The 18942-nt window shown below is 36.9% G+C and overlaps 2 protein-coding genes across 2 annotated transcripts; one reads left to right on the top strand and one right to left on the bottom strand.

Annotated features, from left to right (window-relative positions):
• The first annotated feature begins 8592 nt into the window (after positions 1 to 8592).
• LOC110661323 (uncharacterized) lies at positions 8593 to 12069 on the top strand. Its single transcript, XM_021819909.2, has 2 exons — positions 8593 to 8888; positions 11222 to 12069. Exons 1-2 carry the CDS (start codon positions 8776 to 8778, stop codon positions 11427 to 11429), a joined length of 321 nt encoding a protein of 106 aa, XP_021675601.1. The 5' UTR covers positions 8593 to 8775; the 3' UTR covers positions 11430 to 12069.
• A 301-nt stretch (positions 12070 to 12370) lies between these two features.
• Positions 12371 to 14971, bottom strand: LOC110661322 (lysine histidine transporter-like 8). Its single transcript, XM_021819908.2, has 5 exons — positions 14535 to 14971; positions 14276 to 14409; positions 13288 to 13715; positions 13062 to 13193; positions 12371 to 12972 (listed from the first exon to the last, which is right to left on the bottom strand). The coding sequence occupies exons 1-5, from the start codon at positions 14900 to 14902 to the stop codon at positions 12484 to 12486; spliced, it is 1551 nt and encodes a 516-aa protein (XP_021675600.2). The 5' UTR covers positions 14903 to 14971; the 3' UTR covers positions 12371 to 12483.
• Between the last annotated feature and the right edge of the window lie 3971 nt (positions 14972 to 18942).

The raw sequence follows: 18942 nt of genomic DNA, 5'->3' as shown, positions 1-18942 counted from the left end.
GTGTTGAGCATTTATCATTTAATTTTGGTGAAAAACTTAGTTTATTTAATTAAATCCTAATGCAAAACGTATTCCTATAAATACTTTGAAACGGAATGTTTTTTCTTTATTTAAAAAAGGAAAAAAAGAATTACAATAAATTTTTTTAAATATGAGTGCATAATTTTCTATTTGTAGTGATATTTAGAGTGATCATTGGCAAATGCATTCATTAATGGGCATAACATGTCATTGAATTAGTGATGATTGGATCATGCAAAAAAGAATAATTGCATTTCATGTTTTTGATGAGAGACATACTGCTGATAATATTTATAGGATGATTAAAAATATTTTAGAAGAATATAGATTAGTTTATAAAATTTTTTCAATTGGTTTTGATAATGCTGCTGCAAATTCTGCATCAATTAATGACCTTAAAAAAATTTGCCAACCCAATTTTGGGGGAAAATTTTTTCATATTAGGTGTGCATGTCATGTATTAAATTTGTGTGTGCAAGATGGTTTAAGAACCCTAGATGAATTTATTTCTCCCATCAAAAAAGCAATTTCATTTTTATGGGGACATCCCCAAATTATGAAAAGAATGGGCTAAATTTTATAAAATAAATAATAAAAGACCAAAAAGATTTCCAAGAGATGTTCATACTCGTTGGAATTCAACATATGAATTACTAAACGAGTCATTTGGATATAGAGATTTATTGTGCACATTTATTAGCAATAATGTGCCACAAGTTCAACTATATCCACAAAATTGGGACATTTGTACAAAACTTTTGGATATTTTAAAAGTTTTTAATGATGCTGCATACACATTGAGTGGTGTTTATTATCCTACATCTCATTTATTTATTATTGAATGTCTTAATATTATTGGTGCATTGCATTACCATGAAAATGATGTTAATTTAAAAGATTGCATTTATAACATGAAAAAAATGGTTGAATTATTTCAAAAATATTCCTCCACTTTATCTTGTTGTTTGTGTTTTTTATCCTATATGTAAATTAGATGGTTTAAATGATTATTTGTCTCTTTATTATTCATGTTTAAATCTTAATGATGAGATTGATTTTGATGTTCATGCAATAATTGTTGAAATTAGAAAATTAATTTTTGATTTATATAGTGAATTTTGTTCTTCTAGTCAACAATTAGTTTCTCAATCTCAGCCTTCTAGTCAAGTTCAGAATGAGCCAACCTCTAGAATAAGCATGGGTGATCGTGCCTTATTACAAAGGCAAAAAAGGCCTAAAGGATCCCTTGGTAATAATTATGAATTTGATATTTATTTAACCACTATTTTCGAGTTTGGTGATAGTAGTGCAGGTAAAGAAATTTCCAGTACTTGATTGGTGGCGTCAACATACAAATACTTTTCCCACCCTTGCACTAATTGCTAAACAAATTTTAGCAGCACCAGTCTCCACAGTTGTAGTTGGACAAGCTTTTAGTGCAGGGGGTAGTATATTAGATGAGACACGATCTAGTATGGTTCCTGAATCATTAGAAGCTCAAACATGTTTAGATGATTGGATTAAGGCAACCTTAAGGCAACAAGAGATCACACATGTCGCAAGGGGTTTTGCGGTCGCCTGGACGAACACTCACCGAAGTGGGAAAGAGTGAGGAGTCGCCACTTTAATTTTGAGGGAAATTAAAGAAAACCATTTGCAAAAATAAATTGAAATGAAACCACTTCAAAAATAGAGATTCTAGGTTCGGGGTTCGTGAACGGGTGGGGAAGGTGTTAGGCACCCTACCTCGTCCCTCAATGAGGGTAAGCAGATTTAACTTCAAGCTCTTTATAAACTAGAATTGATAGTTAGGAGGTTCGAACGGAGATGTTAATCCTCTTGGTAAAAGGGAATATTTGATTTTTCACCAATTCGGGTTACCCATATACATAAATAAATGAGTCGACCCTTAGTGAGTTATTGTTGCGTATTAGTTTTGTTTAAGGGGTCATTTTGCATATTTATTAGAATTTGATTCGAGAATCGGATAAGAACTCTCCTCCGATTTCTTTTAAATTAAAATTTCGATTGAAGATCGGATAAGAACTCTCCTCCGATCTCTTTTAGGTTAAAATTAGAGTTTTTGGATTGAGAATCGGATAAGAACTCTCTTCCGATCTCTTTTAAGTATTTATTAAAATTATGGATTGAGAATCGGATAAGAACTCTCCTCCGATCTCTTTTTGGTTAAAATTAGAATTTTTTTTTTATTGAGAATCGGATAAGAACTCTCTTCCGATCTCTTTTAATTATTTATTAAAATTATGGATTGAGGATCAGATAAGAACTCTCCTCCGATCTCTTTTAAATATTTGTTAAAATTATGGAATGAGAATCGGATAAGAACTCTCCTCCGATCTCTTTTAGTTAAATAGGAGTCGGATAAGGACTTTTCCGACCTCTCGAAATTTGATTACAGCTACACATCACAAGAGCCTAAAACTAAGGGTTCTGGCATTCAAAGATGCCGGGGATCGGAATAAGGCTCCTTTTAACTCATTGGTACCTTGTGACTAGACAGGGGATACTAAACTGAATTTTCCGACCTCCTATGTGGTTGCCTTATTAGTACCTTTTGATACCCGATCTATTCCATTTATTTATCTTAGATTTGGTTTTATTCCGCATTATGACGTTTTACCCAATTATCTTCTGTTTTAGTCTAGTTGTTCAACTTCATAACTTTCTAATTTATTATCCGAACGTCTATTAAAAAACTCTTATGTTAAGATACTGCTGCCGACAATTTATCAAGCTACCTATATGTTACTCGAGACCAAAACACCCACGTTTGAGGGTGATAAAGGCTAAAAAAAAAGTAAATGACATGAGCGGATGAATAAAAGGAAACTCAGGAAGATAGCCACCTTCGTGGGGGTTTTAACATAACATAAACTTAACGAAAATTACGAGCATGAAAACAAAGAAAATAAATGTAAAAGAAGTGCTTGGTAAAACGACGGTCCAGACACTTACCTGTAGGGAATTGGATTTATCGAACTAAATGTGGAGTCACAAATATAGCAGAGCTGTGTGCTAGTAGACTGAAGGACTAATGCTTGCCTTGTAATGAAGAGCGCCAAGTTAGAATGCAATTAAAACCAAAACGACAGTAGCCGGGCTTAAATGAGATTAAGCTTGTAAAATAAGAGTGAATATGAGGATGATGGAAATAGAATTGAAAACTAAGGGAGTATCGCAGAGCAATGAACAAACTGAAAATAAAGGGTTTCAGCGTCCAACACTCCTTCCAAGAAAATACTTTAGAAAACTGGTTTCTCAAGTATTCCTATTTCGAAAGCTTAAAAATAGCAGAGTAGCAAAGCTGAATCAATTTTCAGAGCCTTTCTACTATAATCACCACCCTTTTTTTCTCTCCCCTGCTACAGTTTTCATACAGGTATTTATAGGGACCGGGTGCTCCCAATGAAGGGTCAGGATTTTCTTTGAGGGAGATGGACGGTTTGGATTTTAAAGGACATGATCTGATGCTTGGGAATTAAAGAGAATCAAAATGAACGGCTGAGATCACTTTCAGAATATTTGTCCTTTTTCTCTTTTAATCTGACGGTCCCAAATTTTCTTGTCCAGGGCGATCCGAGGGCTGGGAATAAAAGACGCCGGTCTTGTCGTCTTCTCCTTTGATCCAAGGGCTCCGGGCTCGTCCTTACAAGCGAGATCAACGGTGGAGATTAGGATGTACAGGACTGTCATGACATACTCTGGCATCTGTCAGTAATGTGGGCGATTCTGAGGCGTGCGGTGGGGATCTCGTCTGCAACGCTTTAACTACCTTGACTCTGATTATAACGACAGTTAGCGGAAGTTGTCTTATTCTCTTTGCTATCCGACCTCCCCTCCTTTTCGATCTTCCTAACACGCTCCTTTTTCGATCTTTCATGCCGGCCTCCCCTCTTCCGATCTTTATCACTCCGGTCTTCCCCTTTATCGGGTCTGGTCCAGTCAAAGCATTTATTTCCCTCGATTCCTGAGCCGTCCGCTTCGTTTTCTGCTTAGCAATACATGCTCGGACCTCCTCTATATATACCTTCAACAGGAAAACCTTCTGCATTTGATTTTCTCCCCTTTCCTCCTCACTTTTCCTGTTCTAGCTACTCCGGCAACAGTCCCGGATATGATAACCGCTTTTGATCTTTTTCCGGTTGCCCTCTTTGTTCCTCGCCTGAAAATTTACGATCCTGGTGATCGGGGAATTATGATGACCTCATTTGATGACAGCGAGAGAACCGGACTAATTTACCGACCTAGATCGAGGACCTCGATCGTGTCAATCTCGAGTCGTTCTACCGATATAATCGGCGAACTGATTTCGGGCGAGAAGACTGCTAATATTCCCCTCAACATCGGTGACTGCCCCTTGACGTTCATCTGCCTCCTCACCACACTGGGTGTTCCGACAGCGGCTCGGTTTCGAGTGGTAACTTTGATGACGACCTTTCTCATTCTCATGAGAATCATAGTCCCCCCATATGAGCTGTACATCTATCCGATGTCGACGGCAGGTCTCCTGGTCAAACACATCTTTTGACTCAGCCACGAGATTAGGCTTTGACATAGGCCCTTTTAGATAGGATGTTCCACCGATCTCTAAAGATCACCCATATGATGTAATCAGACCTTTAATGTAATCTGATCTCTAGATATCGCCCAAATGATGTAATTCGACTTTTAATGTAATCCGATCTCTAGAGATCGGCCAAATGATGTAATCCGACCTTTTGGAAATAAAATTTTTATTTTGTCAATTATCATTTTATTATTGTTGTATTGGTTATTTTCCGATCTCTGAAGTATTTACCCGATCCAACTCTTAATTTAAATGACCCCTAACTGATCTGTGATTCAAAATATCTATCTCAAATTGCCGATCTCTAACAAGTCGATCTCCTTAGGGAATCTGTGGAATATTCGCGAGACGTGTCAGAAAAGGCTGGCGAATCCCGCTAACCGATGCGCCGCTTGGGACACCGTGAACATTAAATGCTCGGACGGGTATAAATAGGGGATGGGTCAGCCATTTGCTTCCTTATGTCATTTTCAGCCTCTCGCGAGCAATTCCGAAAATTCTCTCGTTTTTCAAGTTCTTCCGATACCGATCAGACTCCGGTAAGGATTTTGATCTTTCTTTCTGTTTAATTTTTCTCTTTTCTTTGAAATGAACGGCGCCGAGGGTCAGAGAGCTGCGAGCCCCCTTTCCGTTCACGTCTCGTGGTCGTCAGACGAAGTCGAGGTTGTCGGACCGATCGGGCGACCTGAACCTCCTACATCCTCCGTTCCAGCCCGTGGTCAAGCGGGACCCTCAAGACGAACGCATTCTTTAGGGAGAGAAAACCTCCCCATGGATGAGCTGCCCTCCATCCTTCAAGAAACTGACCTACAGTCGTTCAGTCAAGAGTATAACATTCGGCCCGATTCATACGAACTTATCCGGTGTCACGGCGATCACCGAGCCGATCACTTCTTCGAAGAGAATGATATGATCATGGTATACGAAGAACAATTAAAAGCCAGGCTGCGGTTCCCTCTTGACGACTTCTTTAAGGAAGTTCTAAAATTTCACCAAGTGTGTATAGCTCAAGTTCACCCGAACTCATGGCGGATCTTGGTAGCCTTCAGAGGCCTCTGCCGGGCTAAGGGACTCAATCCAACGGCGAAGGTATTCGCCGAACTACATAGGCTGACTCGCCTAAAGGACGACTAGTACTGGTTCTTTCAGGCGAAGCCACATTACGGGCTCTTTACCGATCTGCCCTCCTCCTTGAAGAATTGGAAGAATCGCTTCTTTATCCTGAGTAGCAAAATTCCGAACGGCTTTGAGGGTTTCCCACGTAGCTGGCTGCACCAGGGTCCCTTGCTTCCGAGGCACCTCGCCCTGAGTAGGGAAGAGGGTGCAATGGCGATGGAGTTGAAGGATCAGGCGTCCAGAGAGAAGTTCTCTTGTTTGGATGCAGTGACTGCCGAACTGCATCACTGGACAATGGAGTTGATCACTAGCGAAGATCGCGGGCTTCAGCTCTCTGACCTCGGCATCGGTATTTTCTATATCTCAGATCTTTGGACCTTAGCGATCTCACTGACCTCTTCTTTGTGCAGGTATGGCAAGCGGCGAAGCATCCAAGGAGAGCCGAAAGCGAAAGAGGGAGATCTCCCGAAAAGTGCGGGAGATGAAGCGTTCCGAGCTGCTTCAAACGCCCAGTCATGATCCCAGGGAGATGCAAGGAAGCTCGTCTCAACCCTCAGGACCGCCGATCATAGAAGTGGTCCGATCTCCTCCTCGCCAAGAAGAGCCGCCTCCACCTCCTCCAGTTGTTTCAAGTGCGGAAGGGGGTCCTTCCCAACCTGCTGTGAGGACCCTTTCCTGAGGCGCTCAAGTCCTAATCCATTCGCTGGAGAAGAACCGCACGGTTCGGGAGAATCCGGGCTTTGCTAAGGTCTTGGGGTCCTCCATCTGCCTTCGAGAAGATCGGGATAGGATGTCCCCGGACAATCTTGATGACATCCTGACCCGGTCTATGAGCCTGAACGTGGAGTGTTTGGTGAACCAGCATATTGTCCAGGAGAAGGCTCACCGCCTGGGTAAGGAGGTTGAGAAGATGGGTCATGAAGTGGCTTCCCTTCGATCCCAGCTCTCATTCGCTCAGAACTACATATCTGAGATTGAGGGGCGGATGAAGTTCTATGAGGATAAGCTGGCTGAGCAAGCTCAAGTTCTGGCCGAGCGAGATCATGTTCTTGAAGAAGTTCGGGCGCTCCGAGCCGGTGAAGTTGCTCACCTCACTGAGGAGCTCAGAGCAAAAGAAGAAGAGGCGGTGACCAGGGAGGCCGGTGCTTATGTAAACGCTCATAGGGATCTCTTAGCCGAGCTCAGGAAGCGATACCCCGAGGAGGACTTCTCTTGGATGGTAGATCTGGCTCCCCAGGACGAAGGTGAAGATAGTGAGGAGGAGGCTGAGGGTGAGAGGGGAAGCGAGCAAAATGTAGATCAGGCTGGGGGTGATCCTCCAGCCGAATGACTTGTACAAATTTTAAATGAAATGAAGGTTTCCCTTTTGTTTAATGAATGGATATGATTGAAAAATCTCTAAATTGCATAAGCACTTGATTGTCTGAGCATATTAAAACAACTACTAAAAGTGATTATTGATCTGAGTGTAAGAGGTCGGAAAACACAATAAGCATGAGATCGGCAGGGAACCAACGCTAAACGGGACTTGATTAAAATTTGGAAATTTGACTTGAACACTTAAGATCGGGATCATCATTAAACCGGATCGAAACCTTAACTTTATTATTCCCAAACTTTTAAATGAGAGATCGGTAATAAAACTGGTGGCATGAAGATCTGACGTTGGTTTGGTTTCATCAAACAAGAGATCGGAAATGTGATTGATTTGGCCAAAGAACTCGGTAATTGATTTGAGAGACCGATGAGGCTTTAACTGATATGGGGACTTAGTATGGATTTGATTCTTTTTGAAGAGAGATCGAAAATGTGATTGAACGACATGTGGATTCGGCGTTGGAGATCGATTTCCAAGTCCTTTTGATTTCAGGGATCGGCCAAAATATGGTGTCGACAACACATGAAGAAAATGAAGATTTATATGACATAGGAATCGATGGAACAACAACGAAATCGAGCGGTTGTAGAAGTGATTAGGGTAAGGGGGTTATCTAACTCTAAAATAGAAGGTAAGAGAACTAAATGGGTTTTGATTCCTCTAAACCCCAAGAGGATACGTAAGCAACTTAATTTTTACAAAATTAAGTTCAAGCCCTTCTTCATTTTTTTTTAACTAAAATTAATTTAATCTCTTTTCATTTCTATAATTTTTTTAAATTAACTCTACACATTTCTTATTAATTTTTATTACAAATACAAATAATATCATTTTCTTCTTTTCTTTTTTTTTGTTGAAATATTTATTTTATCAAATTTTTTTCTCCCATTTTTTGATCAAACTGTCCTAAACCATCCCCCTAACCGCCCTAAACCGCCTCTTGAACCGCTCCAAACCTCCCAACTCTAAACCGTCTATTAAACCGTTTTAAACCGGAGCTTGAACCGAAACCAGCGGTTCACGAACCACCCTTCAAACCATCTCTTAGCGATTCGGTTCAGGTTCAATATTTCTTTGAACCTAAACCGGCGGTTCAAGAACCGTAACCGGCGGTTCCTGAACCATGGCCACCCCTAGGTAGTTATTTTTCTTTTAAATTTTGATAATTATATTTGTATACTTATCAATATTCTATTACTCTATTATTTTAATAGTAAAATACTGATATAATGTTACTGTTTTAGTATATAATTTTTCGCTTGGAAGAAAGGCATAGAGGTATATGGGTCGTACAATTAAATGAGTCGAAAGCCAGCATTTTTGAAATAGAGGTAATAGGTCCACTCCACTTAACCTTCGGGGCTACAAAAGCTACTGGGTCCAGTCCATTTTGCATACGAATTGCGAGTTTTGAGCCCAGAATGGGTTTCTTCAGTCAAACCCGCCGGCGACCTTCTAAAATTGTTTTTATTTATTTACTATTTTTTTTTTTTAAATCAGTAAGAATGGCCAGAAAAAAAGAAAGGCGAGGAAAGAAAATTATACCGCCCAGCTATAGCAAATCTAACGTTCACCCTCTGTTCCTCTGCCTCTCCGTAGTTTGTGTTCTCTTGAGGTCCCCATACAGCAAGGAACAGGGATACAAGGGAGAGAAACTGAAATTGTGTTAGAGATGATAACGCGATCGAATCTGGCAGAGCAGTTGAGAGAGTATCAGATTCGATCCAAGCATGACTGGGCCTCTGTTTCCTTCTTCTCTTCCACTTCTAATCTAACTTCATCAAGGTATGCTTATTTTATACTTTACGCCTTTTTCAAAATCTGACTCCTTTTCTTTTTTATTGAATTTTAATTTCTTTATTTGTTGTTCTCATTTCTGGGAGATCCCTATTTTTCGAATTATATGATTCCGGACTAATTTAGTTTGAATTTTAGTAGATCAGCTAGGGTTTTCTGATTCGTTTTTTCGTGGGAATTGATTTTTTTGAAGCTAAAAGGATGGTAATTAGAGATATAGAGGATTGGTTGGTCAATCAAATCAGCTTTTAGGTTATTGATTCTATTTGGTTGAGAAAATCATTGCCTTTTTTTGCTTTTACGTTCTCATCTTTTGGTTCCTTGTCCCTTTTTATTGCTTGAGATTTCCTTTTTGCTAATAATAGTTTGAAACGTTATTAAACTCAATTACCGGAAGAAAGTACGGTAGAATTGAAAATTTAATTAACACTGAAACGTGAAATGAAGTTTCGTCGGTATGGAAGCTTAATTGCCAATTCACTTTTGGGTCTTCAAGCAAGCTAATATTCAAAGCTTTAATATATTTGTTATACCCTGAAGCGTGGTATGAATAAGACCCAATAATCATTTGCCCATTTGTGTGTCAATTTCATTACCTGGCTTTTGTAAGGGAGTAAAGCTCATGAATCCTTGAATTGCATAATGGCATGTGATGTTTCATCATGAAGGATGAATGTGGATGTTTATGATGTCAACTTCGTTAGAAGGGTTTATTTTTTAGTGTTTCCCATGATTTTCCGTTTTTTTATTTGTATCACTGTCTATTCTCCAAGTTTGGGTTCTAGAATCACTAGGTATATATTCCTTTACTTTGGTATTAGATATTAAGAAGTTAAATCATATGCAAGCCAATTAGCCCCAAAACAATATGGAGCTTTACAGCCAATCATTTGTTATTCATATGGAATTATGGATATTAATTTAAAGGGAAATTTGAGTATGTGAAAGACATTTATGTTGACCTTGAAAATAGCAACCTTAGAGACCACAATTGTCTTGTTTGATCTCTTTCGTTTCCTACGGTAAGTTTAAAAAGAGGAAAATCTCGTTGATCAATGTTAACTTGGATTTTAGTTTCTTTGGTTAGATCATAAGTGGTAATGACTTGTCCAAGTCAGGGACTTAGGGTTCACACTGCATGATAATTGTTGGGACAGTCATTTCTTGCATTTGGAGATGTGTTTCTTTCTCTCTTATTTCTGTATGGAGTTTTTGACTAACTGTAGAAGGAAACTAAATGAGAAAGTAATGAATAGGTAAAAGCCTCTCAAGAATTGTGTTTCTATCATTCTTTTCAATCTTATGAAATGAATAATTCTCTTTGTGCCAGTTGCTCATTTGAAAATCTTATGCTTATAGCAATTGATGTGCCTTTTTATCATAGTTATTAAAGGTGTGCCTCAGGCTCTAGGCTCACCATGCTTCAACTATAGCGCTTCTATAAGAGAAAGGCGGGCGATATTCACAAAGCCCTTGCCTTATGAGCCTAGGCGTGCGCCTTGATCTAGGCACAAGGCTCTGTAAAGGCGCGCCTTATTTATTTTCACCTTCAGCGAACACTTCCATTGACAAAAAGCACTACCATTCAACTTGAAATTTGTCGATCTAGAAGTTTTCAAAATTAGTATTGCTGGTGATAACTAGTTATCAAAATCTTATCAAACTACCATACTTAGGATCACAAACCTCCCATATTTCCATTTTCAATGCTACTACTTATCTTTTAAAAAAAATGTAAAATCTACACCTATTTTAAGATTTATGCCAATTTAACTCGAGAACAAAATAATACTTTAGTTCTTAAAGATGAAGAAGATGGTGAAGATATTGATTTTGAAGATGAGTATTAAGAGGATGAAGGTGTAGAAGAGGATGAAGAAGATTGTGATGCTACTCTTGATGAAGATTGAAGAGTAGTTATTTTATAGTTGCTTGACTTTAGTTTTGAAACATTACAAGAATACTCAAGTTTTAATATATTAGTACTTCAATACTTATTGGTTATTATTATTATTTTTAGTTTTATATTATTTAAAGTTTGATTGAATATTCACATTTATTTGACCTTGAACTTTTTTTTTTGCACCTCACTTTGCTTAGGCGTGTGCTTGTGCCTTGTGCCTAGGCTCCAGGACCCCTTGACACCTTAATGCACTTTGAGCCTTTAATAACTATGCTTTTTATCAGTGCTTCAAAATGCTTATAAATAATATATCTGTAACATCTTTGTGGAGGTTTATTTTCCATGAGCCATTCTCTTTCTACGTGTTGTCATTGATTCTGATTTTGTAAATGGCCTTTGTGCCTTTTTATGTTTGCAGGGTGGATGTTGTGGTATTTGTGATATGGGAACTCGTTATTCTAGCTTTCCTTGTTTTTTCAGCAGTTTCTCTATATTTTAGGCATATGCGACTCGCTTTTATCTTAGTATGTGCTACAATGCTATTGCTCTTATGCATGAGAATTACAAAGCAAGTGAGATTGGCAAGGAAAAAGAAACGAAGGATGCTTCTACCTTTATCCATGTAATTCTATGTGGGCAATGGAACTTCTTCTGAAAGTGACACAACATTGTTGTGTAAATTGTGAGAATTCTTGACCATTGCACTGGGGCCATTCTCTCTTGTTTGTTGGAGTGTGTAATCACAAATTCAACAAGTTGATTAAGGAAAAATATGATTTGAGGTGATCACTTCGAAAAATGCTTATTGAAGTGGAGGATTCTAAATATTCAAGGATAGAAAGCTGACATTTCTTCATTCAATGGGAGTAATGGTTATTGCACTGGGGTTTAGTAGGTGCAGGTGCTAATGATATAGTTTCTATCTCGCTACATGCTTGTAGCATGGACTTCTGCTTCAATGTGCCATGTCCAAAGTACAATTTGAAGAGAAAATGATGAGATTATTTGTTTTTTTTTTTTTTTGGGGATGATGTAATATGTAAACTGCATTCTAAGGTAAAGAAAAGGGTTATTCACTCTGATTTTGTGAATGCTGTAGCAGCTTATGCATACCGGGTAAATGGTTATGCAGAACATTTCTGTGGGAAAAATATGGCTGCGTGCCTGCCTGCCTACATGGTACCTACATGTAATGTATTAGGAAGAACAAAACAACTCTGATAATCCTGATTTGGTTTTATGAGAAATGAAAATCATATTTCTGCTCGAGTATTCCAATTAATTAGCTTAGAAGAAAATTCAGGGATTTGACAAATGCTTGGGGTCAATTTTTTTTCCCGGGTTATGAAAAGGGGATAAATGGGAGACCGAAAAATCATTGGCATTAAATCTATGGCTGGTGTAAATGGTCTATAGTAATGGCTCCAAGGATCAAATCGAGCTTATGAATGAGGCCTGAGAATGATTCTGGGGGATTGGATTACGTATATACTTGATAGAGACTTCAAAAACTAAAATATCAAGAACAAATTAATTAAAAAAGTGAGAGGAGGGATAAAACTAGGAATTAGAGCTCATTGCCCTTTCCAATTGGTTTTGTTTTGCAAAAAGAGTATATTATTAATAATCAGTTATGACACCTTCGCCAAATCTAGAGCAGTAAAATTGTACAGATACTGTTTACTGCGGGTTGAAGAAGTGAATCTCTATTCCCATTGTCACGATAGTCCATATTGCTCCAGTAGCCACCAGAAGGCTGAGTATCATCCCCAAGAGCCCTAGTATCGAGTTCAGGCACCAGATTGCACCAAATTTCTGGGGTTTCTTGATCATTATCCACATGAAACATGGATATGCTAAGGTAACAGGTAGTGCCATTCCTCCAATTAATCCGGCCAAGCTAGGCAAGAATGGAAATGCCACGGCTATAAAGAACGCCAAACATCCAAAGAACACCCTAAACCCAGAGCGTAGCCACCTTGGGCAGGGCTTATTCATTTTGCTAGTGTATCTAATCTCCAAATTGTCAAAAACTGGCATTGCATATATCTGAAATGAGCTGAGGCAGTTGATTACAACAAGCAAGCTTGTTATCCCAAGTAGCACCTTGGGTGTGTCATGTCCATGGTATTTGTATAAAGCATTTAACATCCCTCCATTTCCTGGTATCTGTCATCAAAGCATCAACTTAAATTTTTAGAAAGAAAGAGGTATCTTTAGAATTGAATTTCTCAACTCCTGCAATAAGCTATTCTTACCAAGTTTCCATAAGCCCAATAGCCACAGATTGAAAGGGGAAACAAACACATTGCTATAATTAAATATGCGAACTGTACTCCTCTCCACATAGGTAGACGAGATGGTTGCTTTGCATTTGAAGGCATAGTCCCCTTCAATAACATAAAATTAGTCCATTAGATTAGGATTCAAAGCACCTAATTTCTAACTTAATTATCTTAATTAAGGATGAAATCATAGAGTTACCTGTATTTCAAGCACAAGATTGTGACCTCTGAAAGCAAAGGCGATTATCCCAAGTGCATTGAGGATGCTACAAAGACTAGTCATAACAGATTTTGTCTCTGGAGGATCATAGGAGACGTTAATAGGCCTACCTTGAATAATGGACACTATCCATATCAGGGTACAGTAGCTAACGGCAGTGATTGCGCCGATTAGCGAAACTCCAGCTATGGAATTCAAGTTGGGAAGCTGAGCTAGAATAATGGCCGAGCAAGTAAATAACAAGTACCACTCTACTGTTGTCAATGGCTTCATGTTACAAGTGTCTCCACAGAAAATTTGGAATAGTATTTTCATTGTTCCACCTCCGATCATAATCAAGGTCACACACGTTCCTCCTGATAGGTACATAATTGGAAAGAGGGCCAGCAGTTTCCCTAGCTTCTCACCTGAAAATGCCATAAAACATTAGAAATTTCAAGTTTATAAACAAGCATGATCGATTAATGTAAAATTATGAATCCAGTACTTGACTTTATGGTTATTTACAAAGCAATACTAACTTTTGACATGTTTTGTGACTGTGGGGTTTCATAAAGCATCTAAGCAAAGCATTTTAGAAGCTCTGCATGTTCATTGACAATCATTATCCTTATAGTTTCAGAACTTGTATCATCTCCCTTTATTCATCCACGTGAATCCTTAATTAATTGCTGTAAAGTCTATTTCTTGAATGTTCATGGACTTTGCTGAATTTTTATAACAGAAAATGATCTTTTATATTAGAATTTGACAAAGAATGATCCATAGCAACGAAGAAACTGCAAATTTTTCTGTGAATATTTGAAATTTGCAGTAGGAAGCGCTTGTAACAGTCTTATCTTGCGGGACTTGGCTAATCATAGGATTAGGACATGAAATTTCTGAAACTTTAATCTGTTCAGTTTCTTTAATTAGAATCTAGGCAAATTGCATATTACACGCACACACGCACACGCATGATGCTCACCTAAAGCTGCCATTGATAGTCTTAGGTATCTGCTATAGCGCATCCCAGATTCGGATTCATGTAGCTGAATCAGCAACCATAAAGTGTATAGCTGCCACATAAAAATTAGAGACAAACATACAAGTCCCCAAGTCCTGCAGCCCAAGAAAAAGAACCAAAATCATTAGAACTAAGGAAGATACAAATTGTACATATATAAATGTATGCAGCAATTGATTGGAATATTAAAGAAGATCATAGCTAGTGCCTAGTTTTTTACCAGCCGAGGGTGGTGAAAGCTAGGGGAAGAACAAGGGCTTGCACTCCGATACCAGAGCTCAAAGTGTGAAATGCTGAGTAGTAAGCATTACCGCTTCTAGACTCGGTAATGGGAAGCCATGCTTCTTCTGGGTCAAGCTTGGTGAAGTGGCCAACTTCTTCCAAGCAACATTGCACGCTAGCAATTGCCTTCTTCATGGGGCTGGCTATGGGTGTCATTAGACGTGAAGGTAATGGGCTTTTGGGAGTTTTTGGAGCTACATCCAATAGTGGTGACATTGTCATTGAAAGGCAATGGAGTTGAGATGGAGGAGCAGAGATTGCTGGAAACTCTGGCTTGGGCGAGTACATTGCCACTGCCTCTCCCATATCACAGAAAGTGTTGTATTGCTTATTTCTTAAAGAATATGCTTATGTTGAGTGTGAATTTGTGTAAAATTAGATGGTGGATTCTTGAAAGGTTTGAGAGAGTATATATACAAGGTCTTGTGTGGGAAATAAGTGGAGATTAATTGATGATGCTGATGTGCGTGCTGAGGTGACAATGGAAAGGCTTGCATGGGGAAAAAATTTACCAATATTATAAAAATGGAATCATTCTGGCCCCAGTGTTTGTGGCTGCTATTATGCATGCTAATTGCTAAAGAGAGTCCAACCAATTAATGCAGCAGCCGCCATGGAGAGATTAGCCTCATTTTCGTCAGCATTATTTTCTTTTTATGCTTTAGCTAGGGACTGTTAAACTTCAATGGTCCCCATATCAGTAACAAAAACTCTACAGGTTTAAGAGCTATATAATGAGAATAATTCATATTCACTGTTTATAGGTTGAAACTTTTATCTATTTATATTTTGATGACGTGATTAATTAAATGGTTGATGATTGAGGAATGCGATGACGCTAGCAAGTTGATAGAGGCTTAGATCAGCTTTGCAACCTCAGACCAAACTTTCCTTTCTTATCATCATTTTGTTCAAATTCAAAGTGCTTTTTCTTCAATAATGTCAGAATTATTTTCTTTTTATGCTTTAGCTAGGGACTGTTAAACTTCAATGATCCCCATATCAGTAACAAAAACTCTACTGGTTTAAGAGCTATATAATGAGAATAATTCATATTCACTGTTTATAGGTTGAAACTTTTATCTATTTATATTTTGATGACGTGATTAATTAAATGGTTGATGATTGAGGAATGCGATGACGCTAGCAAGTTGATAGAGGCTTAGATCAGCTTTGCAACCTCAGACCAAACTTTCCTTTCTTATCATCATTTTGTTCAAATTCAAAGTGCTTTTGCTTCAATAATGTATTCCATTTTGTCAGCTGCTTAAGTTTTCATGGGAATGAATCCACGCATGCTTAAGATTTTGAGTGTTTATATATATATATATATATATGTATATAATTTCCTTTAAATTCTTCTGTTGTTACAAATCAAAGCAATATTTTTCTAAAATTGCATCGTCACCATTTTCTTTGAGTGAAAAAACTGTGCTTATTAAACATTGTATTTTTAAATTTTTTTACAAGTTTAAAATTGATATTATAGCCGTGAAAATAGATTTAGTTTTAGCTTCCATTTTTTTTTATATTTTTTAACGTTTGAAGTACTTAAAATAAGGATCAACTTTATGATCAAAGGAAAAATTAAATCAATTTTAAGGAAAATAACTTTTTTTTAAATAAAGAAGTTATTTTTTATTTTTTAAATTTTGATAATTTTATTAAAATATAAAATCACTTGTACATAAATAGTATAAATATATATTATTAATTTAATATTATAATTAAATAATAAAAAATATTTTTATAAAAAATATTTTTTTAAATACAAGCTAGTTTCCATGAAAGAAATGGAGCCATAATTTTTAAGAGCAATTCATATATATCATAAAACTTTTATAAATTCAGACTCAATCATTCTGAATGAAAAAAAAAAAGCTTTGTTTTATATTATCTTTACCTATAATTATGTTTGAAATTAGGGATTTAGGTATAATTCATAAAATAAAAGAAGGGAATAAAAAAAAAAAAAAAGCAAGGTTGCTTTCATATTTTGGTGGTGCCATAAAGAAAGCTATTTGTTTCCTTTTGTTAAAGTAGCTTCTTTTTTTTTTTCCTTCTGTCTCGATCCTTCTTTAGATTGCGAGGAGAAAAAAAAAATAAAAAGCATTATTCTAGCTGTTGTTAGAAAAAATTATTTAATTATTTTGAAGCTTTTTAATTAAATTTTAATATATTTAATTAATGTATTTAAAGAGTTAATTTTTTAATAATAATTTGAATAATAATATTAAATAAATTTATCATTAACTTATAAACTAAATTAAATAATAATTTACTCATTATTTTTTTATTTATAAATAAGTTTAATAGGCTGATTCTTCCATTTGGTGTATCCAGAGGCATACCATAATAAGGTCACTGCATTAATTATCACCAACAAGCTTCTTGTCGCTGGAACAGCCAGCGAAGAGTCCCCCCCATGGCAATGATAAATTGCTGTTAGCAATATTAAACTTGACCTGATTAATATAAATCTGATCATCGGACAAGTTCGGCCTCCTGTTGTTTAGTCTTACTCCGTCTATTGCGAGGGGAAACAAGCAGAGTGCGATGATGAGATATGCAGCAAACGTTTCCCCTCCACATTGGCACGAACGTGGGATGATTTTTTCTCACTTGAAGGCACTGTTGTTTGCAAAAGAAAAGTTCATGTTCAGTGAAAACTTTACAAATCATTTGTCAATCCTCTTTTTAATACCTTAAATCTATCATCATCTCTTAACTTTTTTGAATCAAAAAGCCGAAAACTTTGCAACATGTCTTAAAATATTTCAGAAAAGATGGGTGGTGGAGACTATTATATTCTTGGATTTTTATTAATCATTTAAGCTTTATGAATAGGAAACCTTGATGGGTTGCTCAAATAAAAGAAATCTTGTGGTTATCCATTGGAGTTTGAGATGAAGATTTATCTAATAGGACCAAGACCAGACCTAGAAGGAAATAAACCTTGAATATGGGCCTAATACTGGTTCACAGAAATGAGAAGTGGTGAGCCTTTTTTATTTTAATTACGGAGACTCCAACTCTAAATTTGCAAATGACTCTGGTGCATCTAATTAACTCATCAATCTACTGTTGAGCGTGAGATGATGATTATCTTATGCCCGAATTTTGAGCGCGAGATTATGGCTCTGAAAGCAAAAGCAATGAAATTATATTTCAGTTAAAAAAAAAAAAAAATAACGAAAGCAATGATCCTATATCATTAACAAAGAAGAAAGTCGACTAATGAGGTTTACATAGTAATTTGAAGTCATCTTTAATTTTATAAAATTTTGATTTGAGTTTTAATAAAAATAATTATTAAAAAAAAATTGAACTTTTCCTCTTTTATCTAACATAAGTGAACAAATTGAGAAATTAATCAAAGAACCAAAAACTAAAATGGGAAAGAAGTAAGGACTTCATTTCATTCAAAATTAAGATACCATCAATCGTCTGTAACTTCTCAATATATATAGAACTATTTACAGTTAATAAAAAACTTATTCAAGAAGCTTCTATGACAGCTGTAACAAATTGATAACAAACCAACAAATCTTTCCACACTAAATCACTCTGTTTTCCTTGCTAAGGATGTTTCACGTTTCAATCTTCTTCTGCGATGGTTCAATCTTCTCTACGGTGCATTTTACTTGACTTTATAAAACTTTTCTTTCAGCTTCAATTCGCACCGTTTCACTTTTGGTAGTGCTGCACATTTTTCTGTTGCTGTGATAACTTGCGGCACCTTTTCTTTGACCTAACTGTAGACATCATATTTTGGCCGACCTTCGAAGGTAAGGTTCTTTTAAAATTGAAACTTTATTATCCGTTCTTTACCGATGTCCCAATCACAGGTAGCTTTTTCGAACTCACCAATGGCTCGTCTCTGGAACAAATCGATCTCACGCTCAAGTTAGATTGCTTTCCGATCCCTTAGTCTTTATTAGATGAGTTCGAGTGAATATTGGATCTCCGGACCATCCAATCTTGCCTGCTGTTGTTCTCCGATCTCTCTATGTATAAATATCACAAAATTTCATTTGACTAATATTGTGATCGGGCTTCTCGCTCGAATTGCCCAGATATTCCTCAAAATGAAGTTTAGGTTTTTATCCGGTCTAATAATGGTTCCAACCTTAAAAGTTAAAGTCAATGTCAAATCTTTGCAATTCTAATATTCTAAAGTTCCATTCGATATTTGGTCATGGCTCCGTCTGATCTCATGTTTGCGTGTAACGTTTTTCCGATCTCTTGTAGTAATTTGATATCTTTTGACTAATAGTCGCTCTCAGGTTTAATGTTCAACTGAATTCAATCAATTAAGTACTCAGACAATTTGGTTTGGATGCTTT

Source organism: Hevea brasiliensis, chromosome 12 (genome assembly GCF_030052815.1).
Source record: "Hevea brasiliensis isolate MT/VB/25A 57/8 chromosome 12, ASM3005281v1, whole genome shotgun sequence".
NCBI classification, from domain to species: domain Eukaryota; kingdom Viridiplantae; phylum Streptophyta; class Magnoliopsida; order Malpighiales; family Euphorbiaceae; genus Hevea; species Hevea brasiliensis.
The sequence above is the reverse complement of the archived record's forward strand: the minus strand, read 5'-3'. Positions and strand labels throughout refer to the sequence as shown.